Source organism: Oncorhynchus clarkii, chromosome 16 (assembly GCF_045791955.1).
Source record: "Oncorhynchus clarkii lewisi isolate Uvic-CL-2024 chromosome 16, UVic_Ocla_1.0, whole genome shotgun sequence".
Taxonomy (NCBI): Eukaryota; Metazoa; Chordata; class Actinopteri; order Salmoniformes; family Salmonidae; genus Oncorhynchus; species Oncorhynchus clarkii.
The window spans coordinates 48695731-48713449 of record NC_092162.1 but is presented as its reverse complement, the minus strand read 5'-3'; the positions used below and the strand labels follow the sequence as shown (position 1 = coordinate 48713449).

Genomic DNA, 17719 nt, shown 5'->3' with positions numbered 1-17719 from the left:
GTTTGTGAGGACTTGTCCAGAACTGGGGACATTTTACAGTTGAAATCCCCCCCTAAAATCAACAAATGAGAATCTAAATTGGGAATAGCAGACAGAAAGGAAGAAATGAAACTTGTGTCATCCCAATTGGGAGCATAAACACTAGCCAAAACAAGAGGGGTAGAAAACAGTTCACCAGTTACTAAAAAAAAAAAAATGAAAAAAAAAAAGGCGAATCCCTTGTGCAAACGGAATGACAAAAGCACCACTTGTAGATGTATATAATTGTATTCCCCGTCTTATAACAGGCATTGAGAGAGAAAATAAATAAAATGTATAAAGGCTCTCAGCCAAAAATCTAATTTGAAGTAAGGAAATCGTAGTTAGACAATCAAAAATAATAGTAATTATAATAGTAGTCTAGTTGAAGCTGAGACAGCTTACAACCAATACCAAAAAACTACGTGTGCGCAACGTTGAACGTTTGCTGGGCATAAATCACGCTCAAAACTTTTAAAATTAAAGTGAGGCCCCAGAAACCGTGTAGCCTCGGGAGACATTTACTGTTTACTGGGTCAATGCAAACGGATGCAGTAAACAAATAACCAAAACTATTTTGAGTCACTGAGACAATGTCTAAACAAACTAAATAGGTGAGCGAGATAAGGCACGCACACTAGATAATCAAAACATTAGATCACATCAAATAAGCCTGAATAGTTTCACCAACTATACAAGACTAGCCTGTTATATCTAAACATAATTGTACCACAAGTGGGGTACTTACAATCCACACTGTGAGCATATTCAAGACTTCTTGATGTGACGTTGAATGTGAGCCATAGCCTCATCCGGAGATTCAAATGTGTGGTCTTTACCCTCATGAGATATCCATAAACGGGCCGGGAATCGCAGTCCATACTTCACACTTGGATGGTCCCGAAGTAGTCGTTTGGCCTGTCCGAAAGCTGCGCACTGCCTGGAAACAGTGGGGGAGTAGTCCTGGTAAATGGAAAAGCTCTGTCCTTGAAAGCTCAGAGTGGTATTGCGGGCTCTTCGGAGGATCTCCATCTTCTCATGAAAAAAGTGCACTCGAAGAATTATGTCACGGGGCCTCTCCCCATCCCGGGGCTTTGGGCGCAGCGACCGGTGGGCTCGATCAATCAGGGGCTTTTCATCTAAGGCAAGAACATCCTTCAGCAGCCCTGAAACGAAATCTGTGGCGCGATGCATTTCCACGGACTCTGGGACTGATACAAGTCTCAGATTATTACAGCGAGAGAATCCCTCTAAACTCACACAGCTCTCCCTCACCTTTTTCAAATCCGCAGCTAGGCGTTTAACTTCAGTCTCCAGGGATGTAGTTAAATCGGAGACATTAGTAGCGGAGGCCTCCAGTGCTGTAATCGTTGTAGTGTGTGACGCAGTTGTTGTTTTGAGTAATGTAATTGCCGGAACAGTCTCGTTACGCAGGATGGTTAAATCTGCTTTTAAAGTATCAGAAACCTCCTGTATTCTGGCCTCAATCGTAGCAACCACCTGTGTTTTCATTTCAACTATCTCAGAGCGTAGTAGTTTGATGGCCTCGAGAATGTTCATTTCAGCGCAGCCAGGCCAAGCCGCGCCCCCGGGTAAAGTGTGCGTCCCCGGGCCCTCAGACTCAGGAGAGGGCGGTGATGAGAGCGGGTCTTGTAGGCCGGGTTTTCTCAAAGTCATGCTCTTGGCCTTATGTTTGGTCGACATGCTGACATTCGGAAGCAAAGTAGTCTTGGTTTTTACGGAAAGGGATCACCAAATTAATATTTGAAAATAAATAAGGTTCTGCTGCAGAATTCACATAAACTTTAAGAATACCACGGGAGCAAACGTCAGTCACACATGGCGTCCCCTACCATCCCCTAAATTCTTATTTTCAATAACAGCCTAGGAACAGTGGGTTAACTGCCTTGTTCAGGGAAGAACGACAGGTTTGTACCTTGTCAGCTAAGGGATTTGAACTTGTAACCTTTCGGTTACTAGCCCAACGCTCTAACTACTAGGCTACCCTGCTGCCCTCTTCATGGATGAATCCTGGTTTCAACTGTACCGGGCAGATGGCAGACAGCATGTATGGTGTTGTGTGGGAAAGCACTTTGCTGATGTCAACATTGTGAACAGAGTGGGGTTATGGTATGTGCAGGCAATAGCTACAGACAATGAATACAATTGCTTTTTATCGATGACAATTTGAATGCACAGAGACACCATAATGAGATCTTGAGGCTCATTGTCGTGCCATTCATCTGCCGCCATCACCTCATTTGGGCTCTCGAGTAGTGCAGCGGTCTAAGGCACTGCATCTCAGTGCTAGAGGCATCACTACAGACCCTGGTTCAATTCCTGGCTGTTTCAGAACTGGCTGTGATTGGGAGTCCCATAGGGTGGTGCACAATTTGCCCAGCCGCGACCCCGATGGCGCACATCCAGAAGCTGCCGGACTGTATAAGCAGGACGGTCATCGATGAGCCGAGGGGGTGGAGGAGCTGCTACAGGGGACTGGAGCAGACAGGTTTAATCAGGGATATATGAAAGGTAGGGTAGATCCTGAGAGAGGCTGTGAGTTTCAGTTGCACAGCAGAGGGGTTAATGACACAATCAATGAATCGGGGGGGAAAGTTTCTTAGAAGCCACATTCAATGGCAAGTACTTCGAAGAGAGCCATACCTTTTGGCCTGGGGTGTAGACTGGAGCCGAGGCACAGAGATGCTTGGCTTGGGACTGGGTCATTGCGGAGGCCACGAAGAAGGGCAGCCTGGGCCTTCCTTCAGGTACGATCTCAATGACGTATATGGTCATGGACAGAGGGGGGTTGGTAACCCAGAGCACACTCCAAAGGTGACATAACTCACGAGGCATTGGTGAGGGTGATGTGGGCATTTTCAAAACAGGGTAGCTGAGCACTCCAGGAGGAAGGGTTAGCAGAAGTCACGCAGCGTAGGGCAGAGGACAAAGCAGACCGGTAGTGGGTTTAGTGGAGGTTTTGTTCCGGGCACAGAACGAGCAGGCTGAGACAAACTCCCAGACATCTCTCTCCATAGTGGGCCACCAAAAGCGCTGACACAGGAAGGCGAGGGTCCGGTTCATACCAGGGTGACAGGTGAGGTGTGTAGAATGGGCCCACTGAACATCATAGCGAACAGAATCTGGAACAAACAGAGAATTTCTAGGACTGTTACCCGGGTCAGGCTGGTTCTCCTGAGCCTGGCGGATATGGGATTCGATCTCCCAGGAGACAGCGGCAACGATGCAGGTGGATGGCACAATGGAATCTGGCTCGGAACCAGTGTTGTCGACAGTGAACTGGCAGGAGACTGCGGCAAGCTTGGTATTCCTAGAACCGGGCAATAAGTGAGTGTGAAATTGAATCTACCGAAGAACAAGGCCCACCTGGCTTGCCGGGAATTCAGACGTTTGGTGGTCTGGATGTAGGACAGGTTTTTGTGGTCGGTCCACACGATGAAGGGGAGTACAGAGCCCTCCAGCCAGTGAAGCCATTCGTCAAGAGGCAGCTTAATGCCAGGAGTTCCCGGTTACCGATGTCAACATTTCTCTCTGCAGGTGAGAGCTTACGGGAAAAGAATGCACGTGGGTGGAGCTTCTGATCAGAGGGGGAAAGTTAAAACAGAACAGCACCTACTCTGGTATCGGAGGCATCCACCTCCACGATGAACTGGAGTTCTCGGTCTGGCTGAGTGAGGACCGGAGCAGCAGTCAAGCGACGCTTGAGTTCTCAGAATGCTGCCTCTGCCTCAGGGGTCCAGTGGAACGGAGTGGAGGTGAGAGGTGCTGCCAGACGGCTGTAGTTACAGATGAAACGTCTGTAAAAATGTGCAAACCCCAGGAAATGCTAGAGCTGCGTCAAGTTAGAGGGCGCAGGCTACTCTGACCGCCATGACTTTGGCAGGTCCATACATAACTGTCCCTGTGCAATAATATAACCTAGGAAAGACAGAGGCAGCATGGAACTCACCATTCTCAGCTTTAACAATAAGCGTGTTCTCCCACAGTCGTTGGAGAATGTGTTGCTGATGAGCCTCAGTCCTTTGAAAAAATCTAAATGTCATCCAAATAGACAAAAATGAAGCATCCAATCACATCCCTCAGCACATCATTGACTGGGTTCTGGTAATCAGCAGGGGTGTTAGTAAGAACAAAAGACATGACCAAATAATCAGTGTCCAAGAGGTGTGTTGAACGACATTTTCCACTCGTCCCCCACTCTGATACAGACAAGGTGGTAGGCATTCCGGAGGTTGATTTGGTGAACACCGTGGCACCATGGAGGGGGTCAAAAGCAGAACTGATGAGTGGCAAAGTGTTCTTCACAGTACTATGATTCAACCCACGGAAGTCTATACACGGCCTCAGTGACCCATCCTTTTAATTTACAAAGAAAAAACAGCACCCACCGGAGAGAAAAGCCTGATATGTCCTGCAGCCAGGGAATCCTGGATGTACCCCTCCATAGCCTCCTGCTCGGGGCGAGAGAGGTTATACAACCGGGGAGAGGAGCTCCAGTTTGGAGGTCAATGGCACTGTCAAAGCCTGGCTCTGCCACACGAGGGTGCCATCAAGCAGGGGTCTGGGGGGAGATGGGCAGGCAATTTGGCTCAACAGTATATGCCCCACTACTGTCAAGCCACCTCTTTTGCTGGACACAGGGAACAAGTGGAGACAAAGTGACCAACCTGACCACAGTATAGGCAGCTCCTAGTGCTGATTCGCTGTTGACTCTCCTCTGGAAAGAGACGGGCCAGGGCGAGCTGCATGGGTTCAGGTTCTGGAAGAGACTTGGGAAGGAAGGCAGCCGGGGAAGGAGAACAAGGCAAGGAAGCATATATTGTTATGGGGCATGCAACCTTTCCTACCCTCTCCCTCCGATGCTAACGGAGACGGTTGTCGATGTGGATGGGGAGAGAGATGCTTTAGCAGTATGCTTAGGGTTATTGTTCTGCTGGAAGGTGAACCTCCATCCCAGTCTCAAATCTCTGAAAGACTGAAACAGGTTTCCCTCAATAATTTCCCTGTATTTAACACCATCCATCATTCCTTCAATTCTGACGAGTTTCCCATTCCCTGCCGATGAAAAACATCCCCACAGCATGATGCTGCCACCACCATGCTTCACTGTGGGGATGGTCCTCTCTGGGTGATGAGAGGTGTTGGTTTTGCGCCAGACATAGCGTTTTCCTTGATGGCCAGAAAGCAACATTTTAGTCTCATCTGACCAGAGTACCTTCTTCCATATGTTTGGGGAGTCTCCCACATGTCTTTTGGCGAACACCAAACATGTTTGCTTATTCTTTTCACAGGCTAGGATCTATTTTTCTCCACTTCCTGTCTGACTGACTTGAAATATATTTTGATGTGGGGCGCCGTCCTCAAACAATGCTTACATAGGTATTCCTCTTGTCCAGATGGGATAGGGCAGTGTGCGGTGCGATGGCGATTGCATCGTCTGTGGATCTATTGGGGCAGTAAGCAAATTGAAGTGGGTCTAGGGTGTCAGGTAGGTTAGAGGTGCTATTTCTTGGGTACAGGAACAATGGTGTACATCTTGAAGCATGTGAGGACAGCAGACTGGGATAGGGAGAGATTGAATATATCCGTAAACACTCCAGCCAGCTGGTCTGCGCATGCTCTGAGGATGCGGCCAGGGATGTCATCTGGGCCGGCAGCCTTGCGAGGGTTAACATGCTTAAATGTCTTACTCACGTCGGAGGAGAGCCCGCAATCATTGGTAGCGGGCCGCGCCGGTGGCACTGTGTTATCCTCAAAGCAGGCGAAGAAGGTGTTTAGCTTGTCTGGAAGCAAGACGTCGGTTCCCGCAACGTGGTTAGTTGTCCTTTCGTAGTCCGTGATTGTCTGTAGACCCTGCCACATACATCTTGTGTCTGAGCCATTTAATTACGACTCTACTTTGTCTCTATACTGCCTGTTTGATTGCCTTAGAGGGAATAACTATACTATTTGCATTCTGGAATATTCCCAGTCACCTTGCCATGGTTAAATGCGGTGGTTTGCGCTTTCAGTTTTGTGCAAATGCTGCCATCTATCAAGGAGAAGATATGCTTAATTAGCTTTGTTGTTCACTGCCATCTGAGCACTTCACTACCTGGTACTAGAGCTCCTCAGAGTCACTGTTAAAAAGGCTATTTAACCTGGGAAAAACAGTCAGGCCCGGACCAGTCAGTCTGTGGCCAAGAGTGACAAGGTATTTGTCATCATAAAGGTAGTAAGAGTGGTGTATCCTATTCAGCCAACATTGCTTCCACTTACATTAAATCCTTCCTGTGCTGTGTCTGTTTTCCTAACATTTGCCGTGGCTCTATGGGAGGAAGGTGTTGCTCTATCAAATTCCTGACACAGTTCACATGTCGCATCTCATCCTGCCAGCAGCGCCAGACAAATAGCATGCTAACTCCCCAGGAGCTTCCCTACTGGACCTACAGGACAAGACTGCCTCTGTTCTGCTCTTCTTTGGATATTGAAGGTCCTCTTCGCCGGCGCCTGGCCAGGCCACTACTGCTTAGCGCTGTGCACCACAAATGTTATGTATTGGAAATGTCAGGGACATGCAGGGAGAATGATGGGAAATTAAAAGTCTTAAAAGCCAGAAAAACACATCTCTTTCCCTCTCTAACAGCAATTTGTTCCTGGTCACCACCATAATAAAGTGAAAAGATGAGACTACTGGGTGCATTTGTGATTCGAGGAAGGCTCATCACAACAGATGGACAAAAGTTCACACAAGAGAAAATGGAAAAATATGCACATCCAACTAAGCACATTCATTAAAGAGGCTCACAGACAATGTTCTCGTTTTAACGCCTGGCTTTATAATTAAGTCAAGAAACAATCCCCATATATATTTTCATTGATTTCTGTTTCGGAACAATTGTGAGCATTAAGTCAGGGTCAGTGGTGTGTAACATAGCATTACAGTGTGTGTGTGCATGTGAAGATAATAGTCTCTTACCCTCTTCTCCACTTGTTCCAACTGCTCCTTGAAAAAACTGCCCAGTGCTTTCATCTCTGCCTCTTTCTTCTCCAACTGTTTAGCCTGAAAGAGAGGAAAACCAGAGATTGGAACAGGTTCAGGGAACAGACCCGAACCGAAAGCTAGAAAATAACAATATTTTTGGAGAACATAGTCTTAACCCGGGAAAGACAGTGATCTATTCTGTTCCGGAACAGAACCGTAATTTGAAAAGCATGGGAACCGGTTAGTAACATTATTTTACCATGCGGTCATGTTTTCCCAGTCCCACAAAAAACACAAAGTGACTATGCAAAGCTCTCACTCTGTCACTCAGAAACGTATTCTAATGTCTGCCTGCCAGTTGAAAATCTTTGCCAGTGTGTGTCTGTGTGTGTAGACCCTTCCCCCTCCAAAACATAGTCTACTGTAGCTGACGTTACAAGCATGATTCAGAAATTAGGGAGAGATCTTTAATTAGAAAATAATGGATATGTTTTTTCAATGCTAGTTAAGGATACTATAGTCATGTACTGTATGTCATGTTTTGCATTGGATTTATTAACTACAAAAATATAAGATGTGTTTTAATTGTAATTCTGGTGCTGCTCTGCACACAGAAGCTTGTTAAGCCAACCCTCTGAAGTTCAAAGACATTCAAAGTTCCTTTATAGAAGCTGCTTCTCTGTAGGTATAATTCTGTGGGCCTAATTAAGATAATGCATGTCATAACAACAAGATGTCCATAGCTTCAAGCCAAGCCTCCTCCTCCACCCGCTCTCGCTCTCAATACCCACAACATTTCAGTTGCATCTCGAGCCCTACACTTGTCTGTCCAATGCATGTGAAACCTTGCTCCATAGCAAACTGCTATATCCTCGCTGATTGGTGAAGTACTTTAATCAAACAAAATTTTATTTCAGAGGTTTCAAAAAGAACAGAAAGGAACGATATAAACCATGACTTTTTGGGGTTATATAAACCATAACTTTTTGGGGTTATATAAACCATAACTTTTTGGGGTTATATAAACCATGACTTTTTGGGGTTATATAAACCATAACTTTTGGGGGTTATATAAACCATAACTTTTTGGGGTTATATAAACCATAACTTTTTGGGGTTATATAAACCATGACTTTTTGGGGTTATATAAACCATGACCTTTTGGGGTTATAAACTATATAACTTTATTTTGCTGGTCGGAAGAGTGGAACGAAAAAAAAAAAAAAAGAATGGTTCTGTTCAGACGAAAAGATTGGAAAATGATTTAGGTTCCACACACACACACACACACACACACACACACACACACACACACACACACACACACACACACACACACACACACACACACACACACACACATAGTGGTCAGCGGTGAATAAGGGTAGTAAGACTACCCTGTACAAGGCCACAGTCAGACTGCAAAAACAATGGTGGAGTCCCAAAACAAGCAGAGAAGGCAAAGCATTGAAAATGACGATGATTATGATGATGAGGGTATCATTCAGGAACACATCAAAACCTCCATAACAACAAAAATGACAAACAAATACAAACAAGACAAACATGCAAACTGACATGCATGCTGGAGTCCTCGTCCATGAGACTGTGCTCCTGCTCCTTTCTCTCTGGCTGTGTGCTGTCGTGTGTCCACTCCTGTAGGTTTACTGTGTTGTGGCCTGTAATAGCTGTAGCCTGCCATATACCATAGAGACACTAGTGTCTGTGAGAGAGGGAGAAGAGGTAGAGGAGAGATAGTTCTGCAAGAGAGGTAGAGTTAGTAGAGTAGGATGAGGAAGAAGAGAATAGTGTCCGTCTGTAGGAGCGTTAGCTTACTAGTGAGTGAAGAGATTAAGAGCTGAGTTGAGAGGTGGGACAAAGAGCAACAGACGTCACTGAGGACAGCTGGTGTCCCCAAACTGTCTGGAGACAACTGAGGAGACGGCCATGGAGGATGGGCACAGGCTGACGAGACACACAGAGAGATAACACAGCAGGGATGCACTTAAAGACACACAACAAACACACAGACGCACACAAACACTCTCTCTCAAACCCCGTTGGCTGTGCTCAATGTGCATGGCGGACGCTGGCGGTAATGCGACGGCTTCCTACAGCACTGAGCCGAGAGAGTGTCACATGTAACAGCCAGACAACAGAACGCAACAAAGCGCAACCCCAAATTACACCCATACGAAAATTACCCCCTTTTCCTCCAGTCTCCCGTGTCTCTCACACAGAAAATAACCTCCATCCCTACGCAGATCATATGTCATTTTCGAGCTAGATAGCTCTGTACCGCGGAGGCAGAGTGGCCTGCCTGCATGCACACATTCAGCCTTAATGCAGGGAAACAACAACACTGTAGTTGGAGCAGACAAAACCGTGAGGAAAAGAGAGGGATATTAACAGAACATCAAGCTGTGATTACCCAGGCATCCACATCTTCAACACGCTAGTAAGGTCAGAGATTGAGAGAGTGAGGGAAGGGAAGGGAAGAGAGAGACAGACGGAGAGACTGAGTGAGAGGATGGGGGGGGGGGAGTGAGATGAAAAAGGATGCAAAGAAAAGGAAAAGAGAGCAGCTCTGTTGATCATTGAGAGGCAGAGAAGGTAAAGGAGGGGGTTATTGTGAGGCAGAGCAGGTAAAGGAGGGGGTTATTGAGAGGCAGAGCAGGTAAAGGAGGGGGTTATTGAGAGGCAGAGCAGGTAAAGGAGGCGGTTATTGAGAGGCAGAGCAGGTAAAGGAGGGGGTTATTGTGAGGCAGAGCAGGTAAAGGAGGGGGTTATTGAGAGGCAGAGCAGGTAAAGGAGGGGGTTATTGAGAGGCAGAGCGGGTAAAGGAGGGGGGGTTATTGAGAGGCAGAGCAGGTAAAGGAGGGGGTTATTGTGAGGCAGAGCAGGTAAAGGAGGGGGTTATTGAGAGGCAGAGCGGGTAAAGGAGGGGGTTATTGTGAGGCAGAGCGGGTAAAGGAGGGGGTTATTGAGACGCAGAGCAGGTAAAGGAGGGGGTTATTGTGAGGCAGAGCGGGTAAAGGAGGGGGTTATTGAGAGGCAGAGCAGGTAAAGGAGGGGGTTCTTGAGAGGCAGAGCAGGTAAAGGAGGGGGTTATTGTGAGGCAGAGCAGGTAAAGGAGGGGGTTATTGAGAGGCAGAGCAGGTAAAGGAGGGGGTTATTGAGAGGCAGAGCGGGTAAAGGAGGGGGTTATTGAGAGGCAGAGCGGGTAAAGGAGGGGGGGGTTATTGAGAGGCAGAGCAGGTAAAGGAGGGGGTTATTGTGAGGCAGAGCAGGTAAAGGAGGGGGTTATTGAGAGGCAGAGCGGGTAAAGGAGGGGGTTATTGTGAGGCAGAGCGGGTAAAGGAGGGAGTTATTGAGAGGCAGAGCAGGTAAAGGAGGGGGTTATTGTGAGGCAGAGCAGGTAAAGGAGGGGGTTATTGAGAGGCAGAGCGGGTAAAGGAGGGGGATATTGAGAGGCAGAGCGGGTAAAGGAGGGGGTTATTGAGAGGCAGAGCGGGTAAAGGAGGGGGTTATTGTGAGGCAGAGCAGGTAAAGGAGGGGGTTATTGAGAGGCAGAGCGGGTAAAGGAGGGGGTTATTGAGAGGCAGAGCAGGTAAAGGAGGGGGTTATTGAGAGGCAGAGCAGGTAAAGGAGGGGGTTATTGAGAGGCAGAGCAGGTAAAGGAGGGGGTTATTGAGAGGCAGAGCAGGTAAAGGAGGGGGTTATTGAGAGGCAGAGCGGGTAAAGGAGGGGGTTATTGTGAGGCAGAGCGGGTAAAGGAGGGGGTTATTGTTAAAGGAGGGGGTTATTGAGAGGCAGAGCAGGTAAAGGAGGGGGTTATTGAGAGGCAGAGCGGGTAAAGGAGGGGGTTATTGAGAGGCAGAGCGGGTAAAGGAGGGGGTTATTGAGAGGCAGAGCAGGTAAAGGAGGGGGTTATTGAGAGGCAGAGCGGGTAAAGGAGGGGGTTATTGAGAGGCAGAGCGGGTAAAGGAGGGGGGGGGTTATTGAGAGGCAGAGCAGGTAAAGGAGGGGGTTATTGTGAGGCAGAGCAGGTAAAGGAGGGGGTTATTGAGAGGCAGAGCGGGTAAAGGAGGGGGTTATTGTGAGGCAGAGCGGGTAAAGGAGGGGGTTATTGAGAGGCAGAGCAGGTAAAGGAGGGGGTTATTGTGAGGCAGAGCAGGTAAAGGAGGGGGTTATTGAGAGGCAGAGCGGGTAAAGGAGGGGGATATTGAGAGGCAGAGCGGGTAAAGGGGGGGGTTTTTGAGAGGCAGAGCGGGTAAAGGAGGGGGTTATTTTGAGGCAGAGCAGGTAAAGGAGGGGGTTATTGAGTGGCAGAGCGGGTAAAGGAGGGGGTTATTGAGAGGCAGAGCGGGTAAAGGAGGGGGTTATTGTGAGGCAGAGCAGGTAAAGGAGGGGGTTATTGAGAGGCAGAGCGGGTAAAGGAGGGGGGTTATTGAGAGGCAGAGCGGGTAAATGAGGGGGTTATTGAGAGGCAGAGCAGGTAAAGGAGGGGGTTATTGTGAGGCAGAGCAGGTAAAGGAGGGGGGTTATTGAGAGGCAGAGCAGGTAAAGGAAGGGGTTATTGAGAGGCAGAGCGGGTAAAGGAGGGGGTTATTGAGAGGCAGAGCAGGTAAAGGATGGGGTTATTGAGAGGCAGAGCAGGTAAAGGAGGGGGGTTATTGAGAGGCAGAGCAGGTAAAGGAAGGGGTTATTGAGAGGCAGAGCAGGTAAAGGAGGGGGTTATTGAGAGGCAGAGCAGGTAAAGGAGGGGGTTATTGAGAGGCAGAGCGGGTAAAGGAGGGGGTTATTGAGAGGCAGAGCGGGTAAAGGAGGGGGGTTATTGAGAGGCAGAGCAGGTAAAGGAGGGGGGTTATTGAGAGGCAGAGCAGGTAAAGGAGGGGGGTTATTGAGAGGCAGAGCAGGTAAAGGAGGGGGTTATTGAGAGGCAGAGCGGGTAAAGGAGGGGGTTATTGAGAGGCAGAGCGGGTAAAGGAGGGGGGTTATTGAGAGGCAGAGCAGGTAAAGGAGGGGGGGGGTTATTGAGAGGCAGAGCAGGTAAAGGAAGGGGTTATTGAGAGGCAGAGCAGGTAAAGGAGGGGGTTATTGAGAGGCAGAGCAGGTAAAGGAAGGGGTTATTGTGAGGCAGAGCAGGTAAAGGAGGGGGTTATTGAGAGGCAGAGCGGGTAAAGGAGGGGGTTATTGTGAGGCAGAGCAGGTAAAGGAGGGGGGTTATTGAGAGGCAGAGCAGGTAAAGGAGGGGGGTTATTGAGAGGCAGAGCAGGTAAAGGAAGGGGTTATTGAGAGGCAGAGCGGGTAAAGGAGGGGGTTATTGAGAGGCAGCGCGGGTAAAGGAGGGGGTTATTGTGAGGCAGAGCAGGTAAAGGAGGGGGTTATTGAGAGGCAGAGCGGGTAAAGGAGGGGGGTTATTGAGAGGCAGAGCGGGTAAAGGAGGGGGTTATTGAGAGGCAGAGCGGGTAAAGGAGGGGGTTATTGTGAGGCAGAGCAGGTAAAGGAGGGGGGTTATTGAGAGGCAGAGCAGGTAAAGGAGGGGTTATTGAGAGGCAGAGCAGGTAAAGGAGGGGGTTATTGAGAGGCAGAGCAGGTAAAGGAGGGGGTTATTGAGAGGCAGAGCAGGTAAAGGAGGGGGTTATTGAGAGGCAGAGCGGGGGAGGGGTTATTGAGAGGCAGAGCGGGTAAAGGAGGGGGTTATTGAGAGGCAGAGCGGGTAAAGGAGGGGCTTATTGAGAGGCAGAGCGGGTAAAGGAGGGGGTTATTGAGAGGCAGAGCAGGTAAAGGAGGGGGGTTATTGAGAGGCAGAGCGGGTAAAGGAGGGGGTTATTGAGAGGCAGAGCGGGTAAAGGAGGGGGTTATTGAGAGGCAGAGCGGGTAAAGGAAGGGGTTATTGAGAGGCAGAGCGGGTAAAGGAGGGGGTTATTGAGAGGCAGAGCAGGTAAAGGAGGGGGTTATTGAGAGGCAGAGCGGGTAAAGGAGGGGGTTATTGAGAGGCAGAGCGGGTAAAGGAGGGGGGTTATTGAGAGGCAGAGCAGGTAAAGGAGGGGGGTTATTGAGAGGCAGAGCAGGTAAAGGAAGGGGTTATTGAGAGGCAGAGCAGGTAAAGGAGGGGGTTATTGAGAGGCAGAGCGGGTAAAGGAGGGGGTTATTGAGAGGCAGAGCGGGTAAAGGAGGGGGGAGAGGCAGAGCGGGTAAAGGAGGGGGTTATTGAGAGGCAGAGCGGGTAAAGGAGGGGGGGGGGGGGTTATTGAGAGGCAGAGCAGGTAAAGGAGGGGGGTTATTGAGAGGCAGAGCGGGTAAAGGAGGGGTTATTGAGAGGCAGAGCGGGTAAAGGAGGGGGTTATTGAGAGGCAGAGCGGGTAAAGGAAGGGGTTATTGAGAGGCAGAGCAGGTAAAGGAGGGGGTTATTGAGAGGCAGAGCAGGTAAAGGAGGGGGTTATTGTGAGGCAGAGCAGGTAAAGGAGGGGGTTATTGAGAGGCAGAGCGGGTAAAGGAGGGGGTTATTGAGAGGCAGAGCGGGTAAAGGAGGGGGGTTATTGAGAGGCAGAGCAGGTAAAGGAGGGGGGTTATTGAGAGGCAGAGCAGGTAAAGGAAGGGGTTATTGAGAGGCAGAGCAGGTAAAGGAGGGGGTTATTGAGAGGCAGAGCAGGTAAAGGACGGGGTTATTGTGAGGCAGAGCAGGTAAAGGAGGGGGTTATTGAGAGGCAGAGCGGGTAAAGGAGGGGGTTATTGTGAGGCAGAGCGGGTAAAGGAGGGGGGTTATTGAGAGGCAGAGCAGGTAAAGGAGGGGGGTTATTGAGAGGCAGAGCAGGTAAAGGAAGGGGTTATTGAGAGGCAGAGCAGGTAAAGGAGGGGGTTATTGAGAGGCAGAGCAGGTAAAGGAGGGGTTATTGAGAGGCAGAGCAGGTAAAGGAAGGGGTTATTGTGAGGCAGAGCAGGTAAAGGAGGGGGTTATTGAGAGGCAGAGCGGGTAAAGGAGGGGGTTATTGTGAGGCAGAGCGGGTAAAGGAGGGGGTTATTGAGAGGCAGAGCGGGTAAAGGAGGGGGTTATTGAGAGGCAGAGCAGGTAAAGGAGGGGGTTATTGAGAGGCAGAGCGGGTAAAGGAGGGGGTTATTGTGAGGCAGTGCGGGTAAAGGAGGGGGTTATTAAGAGGCAGAGCGGGTAAAGGAGGGGGTTATTGAGAGGCAGAGCGGGTAAAGGAGAGGGTTATTGAGAGGCAGAGCAGGTAAAGGAAGGGGTTATTGTGAGGCAGAGCAGGTAAAGGAGGGGGTTATTGAGAGGCAGAGCGGGTAAAGGAGGGGGTTATTGAGAGGCAGAGCGGGTAAAGGAGGGGGTTATTGAGAGGCAGAGCGGGTAAAGGAGGGGGTTATTGAGAGGCAGAGCAGGTAAAGGAGGGGGGTTATTGAGAGGCAGAGCAGGTAAAGGAAGGGGTTATTGTGAGGCAGAGCAGGTAAAGGAGGGGGTTATTGAGAGGCAGAGCGGATAAAGGAGGGGGTTATTGAGAGGCAGAGCGGGTAAAAGAGGGGGTTATTGAGAGGCAGAGCAGGTAAAGGAGGGGGTTATTGAGAGGCAGAGCAGGTAAAGGAGGGGGTTATTGAGAGGCAGAGCAGGTAAATGAGGGGGTTATTGAGAGGCAGAGCGGGAAAAGGAGGGGGGGGGTTATTGAGAGGCAGAACAGGTAAAGGAGGGGGTTATTGTGAGGCAGAGCAGGTAAAGGAGGGGGTTATTGAGAGGCAGAGCGGGTAAAGGAGGGGGTTATTGAGAGGCAGAGCGGGTAAAGGAGGGGGTTATTGAGAGGCAGAGCGGGTAAAGGAGGGGGGGGGTTATTGAGAGGCAGAGCAGGTAAAGGAGGGGGTTATTGTGAGGCAGAGCAGGTAAAGGAGGGGGTTATTGAGAGGCAGAGCGGGTAAAGGAGGGGGTTATTGTGAGGCAGAGCGGGTAAAGGAGGGGGTTATTGAGAGGCAGAGCAGGTAAAGGAGGGGGTTATTGTGAGGCAGAGCGGGTAAAGGAGGGGGTTATTGAGAGGCAGAGCAGGTAAAGGAGGGGGTTATTGAGAGGCAGAGCAGGTAAAGGAGGGGGTTATTGTGAGGCAGAGCAGGTAAAGGAGGGGGTTATTGAGAGGCAGAGCAGGTAAAGGAGGGGGTTATTGAGAGGCAGAGCGGGTAAAGGAGGGGGTTATTGAGAGGCAGAGCGGGTAAAGGAGGGGGGGTTATTGAGAGGCAGAGCGGGTAAAGGAGGGGGTTATTGAGAGGCAGAGCGGGTAAAGGAGGGGGTTATTGTGAGGCAGAGCGGGTTATTGAGAGGCAGAGCAGGTAAAGGAGGGGGTTATTGTGAGGCAGAGCAGGTAAAGGAGGGGGTTATTGAGAGGCAGAGCGGGTAAAGGAGGGGGTTATTGAGAGGCAGAGCGGGTAAAGGAGGGGGTTATTGAGAGGCAGAGCAGGTAAAGGAGGGGGTTATTGAGAGGCAGAGCAGGTAAAGGAAGGGGTTATTGTGAGGCAGAGCAGGTAAAGGAGGGGGTTATTGAGAGGCAGAGCGGGTAAAGGAGGGGGTTATTGAGAGGCAGAGCGGGTAAAGGAGGGGGTTATTGAGAGGCAGAGCAGGTAAAGGAGGGGGTTATTGAGAGGCAGAGCAGGTAAAGGAGGGGGTTATTGAGAGGCAGAGCAGGTAAATGAGGGGGTTATTGAGAGGCAGAGCAGGTAAAGGGGGGTTATTGAGGCAAAGCAGGTAAAGGGGGGTTATTGAGAGGCAGAGCAGGTAAAGGAAGGGGTTATTGAGAGGCAGAGCGGGTAAAGGAGGGGGTTATTGAGAGGCAGAGCAGGTAAAGGAGGGGGTTATTGAGAGGCAGAGCAGGTAAAGGAGGGGGTTATTGAGAGGCAGAGCGGGTAAAGGAAGGGGTTATTGAGAGGGAGCGCGGGTAAAGGAGGGGGTTATTGAGAGGCAGAGCAGGTAAAGGAGGGGGTTATTGAGAGGCAGAGCGGGTAAAGGAGGGGGTTATTGTGAGGCAGAGCGGGTAAAGGAGGGGGGTTATTGAGAGGCAGAGCAGGTAAAGGAGGGGGGTTATTGAGAGGCAGAGCAGGTAAAGGAAGGGGTTATTGAGAGGCAGAGCAGGTAAAGGAGGGGGTTATTGAGAGGCAGAGCGGGTAAAGGAGGGGGTTATTGAGAGGCAGAGCGGGTAAAGGAGGGGGGGGGGGGGGTTATTGAGAGGCAGAGCGGGTAAAGGAGGGGGTTATTGAGAGGCAGAGCGGGTAAAGGAGGGGGGGGGTTATTGAGAGGCAGAGCAGGTAAAGGAGGGGGGTTATTGAGAGGCAGAGCGGGTAAAGGAGGGGTTATTGAGAGGCAGAGCGGGTAAAGGAGGGGGTTATTGAGAGGCAGAGCAGGTAAAGGAAGGGGTTATTGAGAGGCAGAGCAGGTAAAGGAGGGGGTTATTGAGAGGCAGAGCAGGTAAAGGAAGGGGTTATTGTGAGGCAGAGCAGGTAAAGGAGGGGGTTATTGAGAGGCAGAGCGGGTAAAGGAGGGGGTTATTGTGAGGCAGAGCGGGTAAAGGAGGGGGGTTATTGAGAGGCAGAGCAGGTAAAGGAGGGGGGTTATTGAGAGGCAGAGCAGGTAAAGGAAGGGGTTATTGAGAGGCAGAGCAGGTAAAGGAGGGGGTTATTGAGAGGCAGAGCAGGTAAAGGAAGGGGTTATTGTGAGGCAGAGCAGGTAAAGGAGGGGGTTATTGAGAGGCAGAGCGGGTAAAGGAGGGGGTTATTGTGAGGCAGAGCGGGTAAAGGAGGGGGGTTATTGAGAGGCAGAGCAGGTAAAGGAGGGGGGTTATTGAGAGGCAGAGCAGGTAAAGGAAGGGGTTATTGAGAGGCAGAGCAGGTAAAGGAGGGGGTTATTGAGAGGCAGAGCAGGTAAAGGAGGGGGTTATTGAGAGGCAGAGGAGGTAAAGGAAGGGGTTATTGTGAGGCAGAGCAGGTAAAGGAGGGGGTTATTGAGAGGCAGAGCGGGTAAAGGAGGGGGTTATTGTGAGGCAGAGCGGGTAAAGGAGGGGGTTATTGAGAGGCAGAGCGGGTAAAGGAGGGGGTTATTGAGAGGCAGAGCAGGTAAAGGAGGGGGTTATTGAGAGGCAGAGCGGGTAAAGGAGGGGGTTATTGTGAGGCAGAGCGGGTAAAGGAGGGGGTTATTAAGAGGCAGAGCGGTTAAAGGAGGGGGTTATTGAGAGGCAGAGCGGGTAAAGGAGAGGGTTATTGAGAGGCAGAGCAGGTAAAGGAAGGGGTTATTGTGAGGCAGAGCAGGTAAAGGAGGGGGTTATTGAGAGGCAGAGCGGGTAAAGGAGGGGGTTATTGAGAGGCAGAGCGGGTAAAGGAGGGGGTTATTGAGAGGCAGAGCGGGTAAAGGAGGGGGTTATTGAGAGGCAGAGCAGGTAAAGGAGGGGGGTTATTGAGAGGCAGAGCAGGTAAAGGAAGGGGTTATTGTGAGGCAGAGCAGGTAAAGGAGGGGGTTATTGAGAGGCAGAGCGGGTAAAGGAGGGGGTTATTGAGAGGCAGAGCGGGTAAAGGAGGGGGTTATTGAGAGGCAGAGCAGGTAAAGGAGGGGGTTATTGAGAGGCAGAGCGGGTAAAGGAGGGGGTTATTGAGAGGCAGAGCAGGTAAATGAGGGGGTTATTGGAGGCAGAGCAGGTAAAGGAGGGGGTTATTGTGAGGCTGAGCAGGTAAAGGAGGGGG

The 17719-nt window shown here is 50.2% G+C and overlaps 1 protein-coding gene across 1 annotated transcript in view; it reads right to left on the bottom strand.

Moving 5' to 3' along the window:
* LOC139367333 (MICOS complex subunit mic25a-like) overlaps positions 1 to 8799 on the bottom strand; it is a 54011-nt gene extending 45212 nt beyond the window's left edge. Inside the window, exons 1-2 of the mRNA XM_071105542.1 lie at positions 8582 to 8799; positions 6998 to 7081 (exon numbers count right to left, since the gene is read on the bottom strand). Of these exons, the coding sequence (XP_070961643.1) occupies positions 6998 to 7081; positions 8582 to 8605 (108 nt within the window). The 5' untranslated portion in view covers positions 8606 to 8799. The remainder of the gene's footprint in view (positions 1 to 6997; positions 7082 to 8581) is intronic.
* Between the last annotated feature and the right edge of the window lie 8920 nt (positions 8800 to 17719).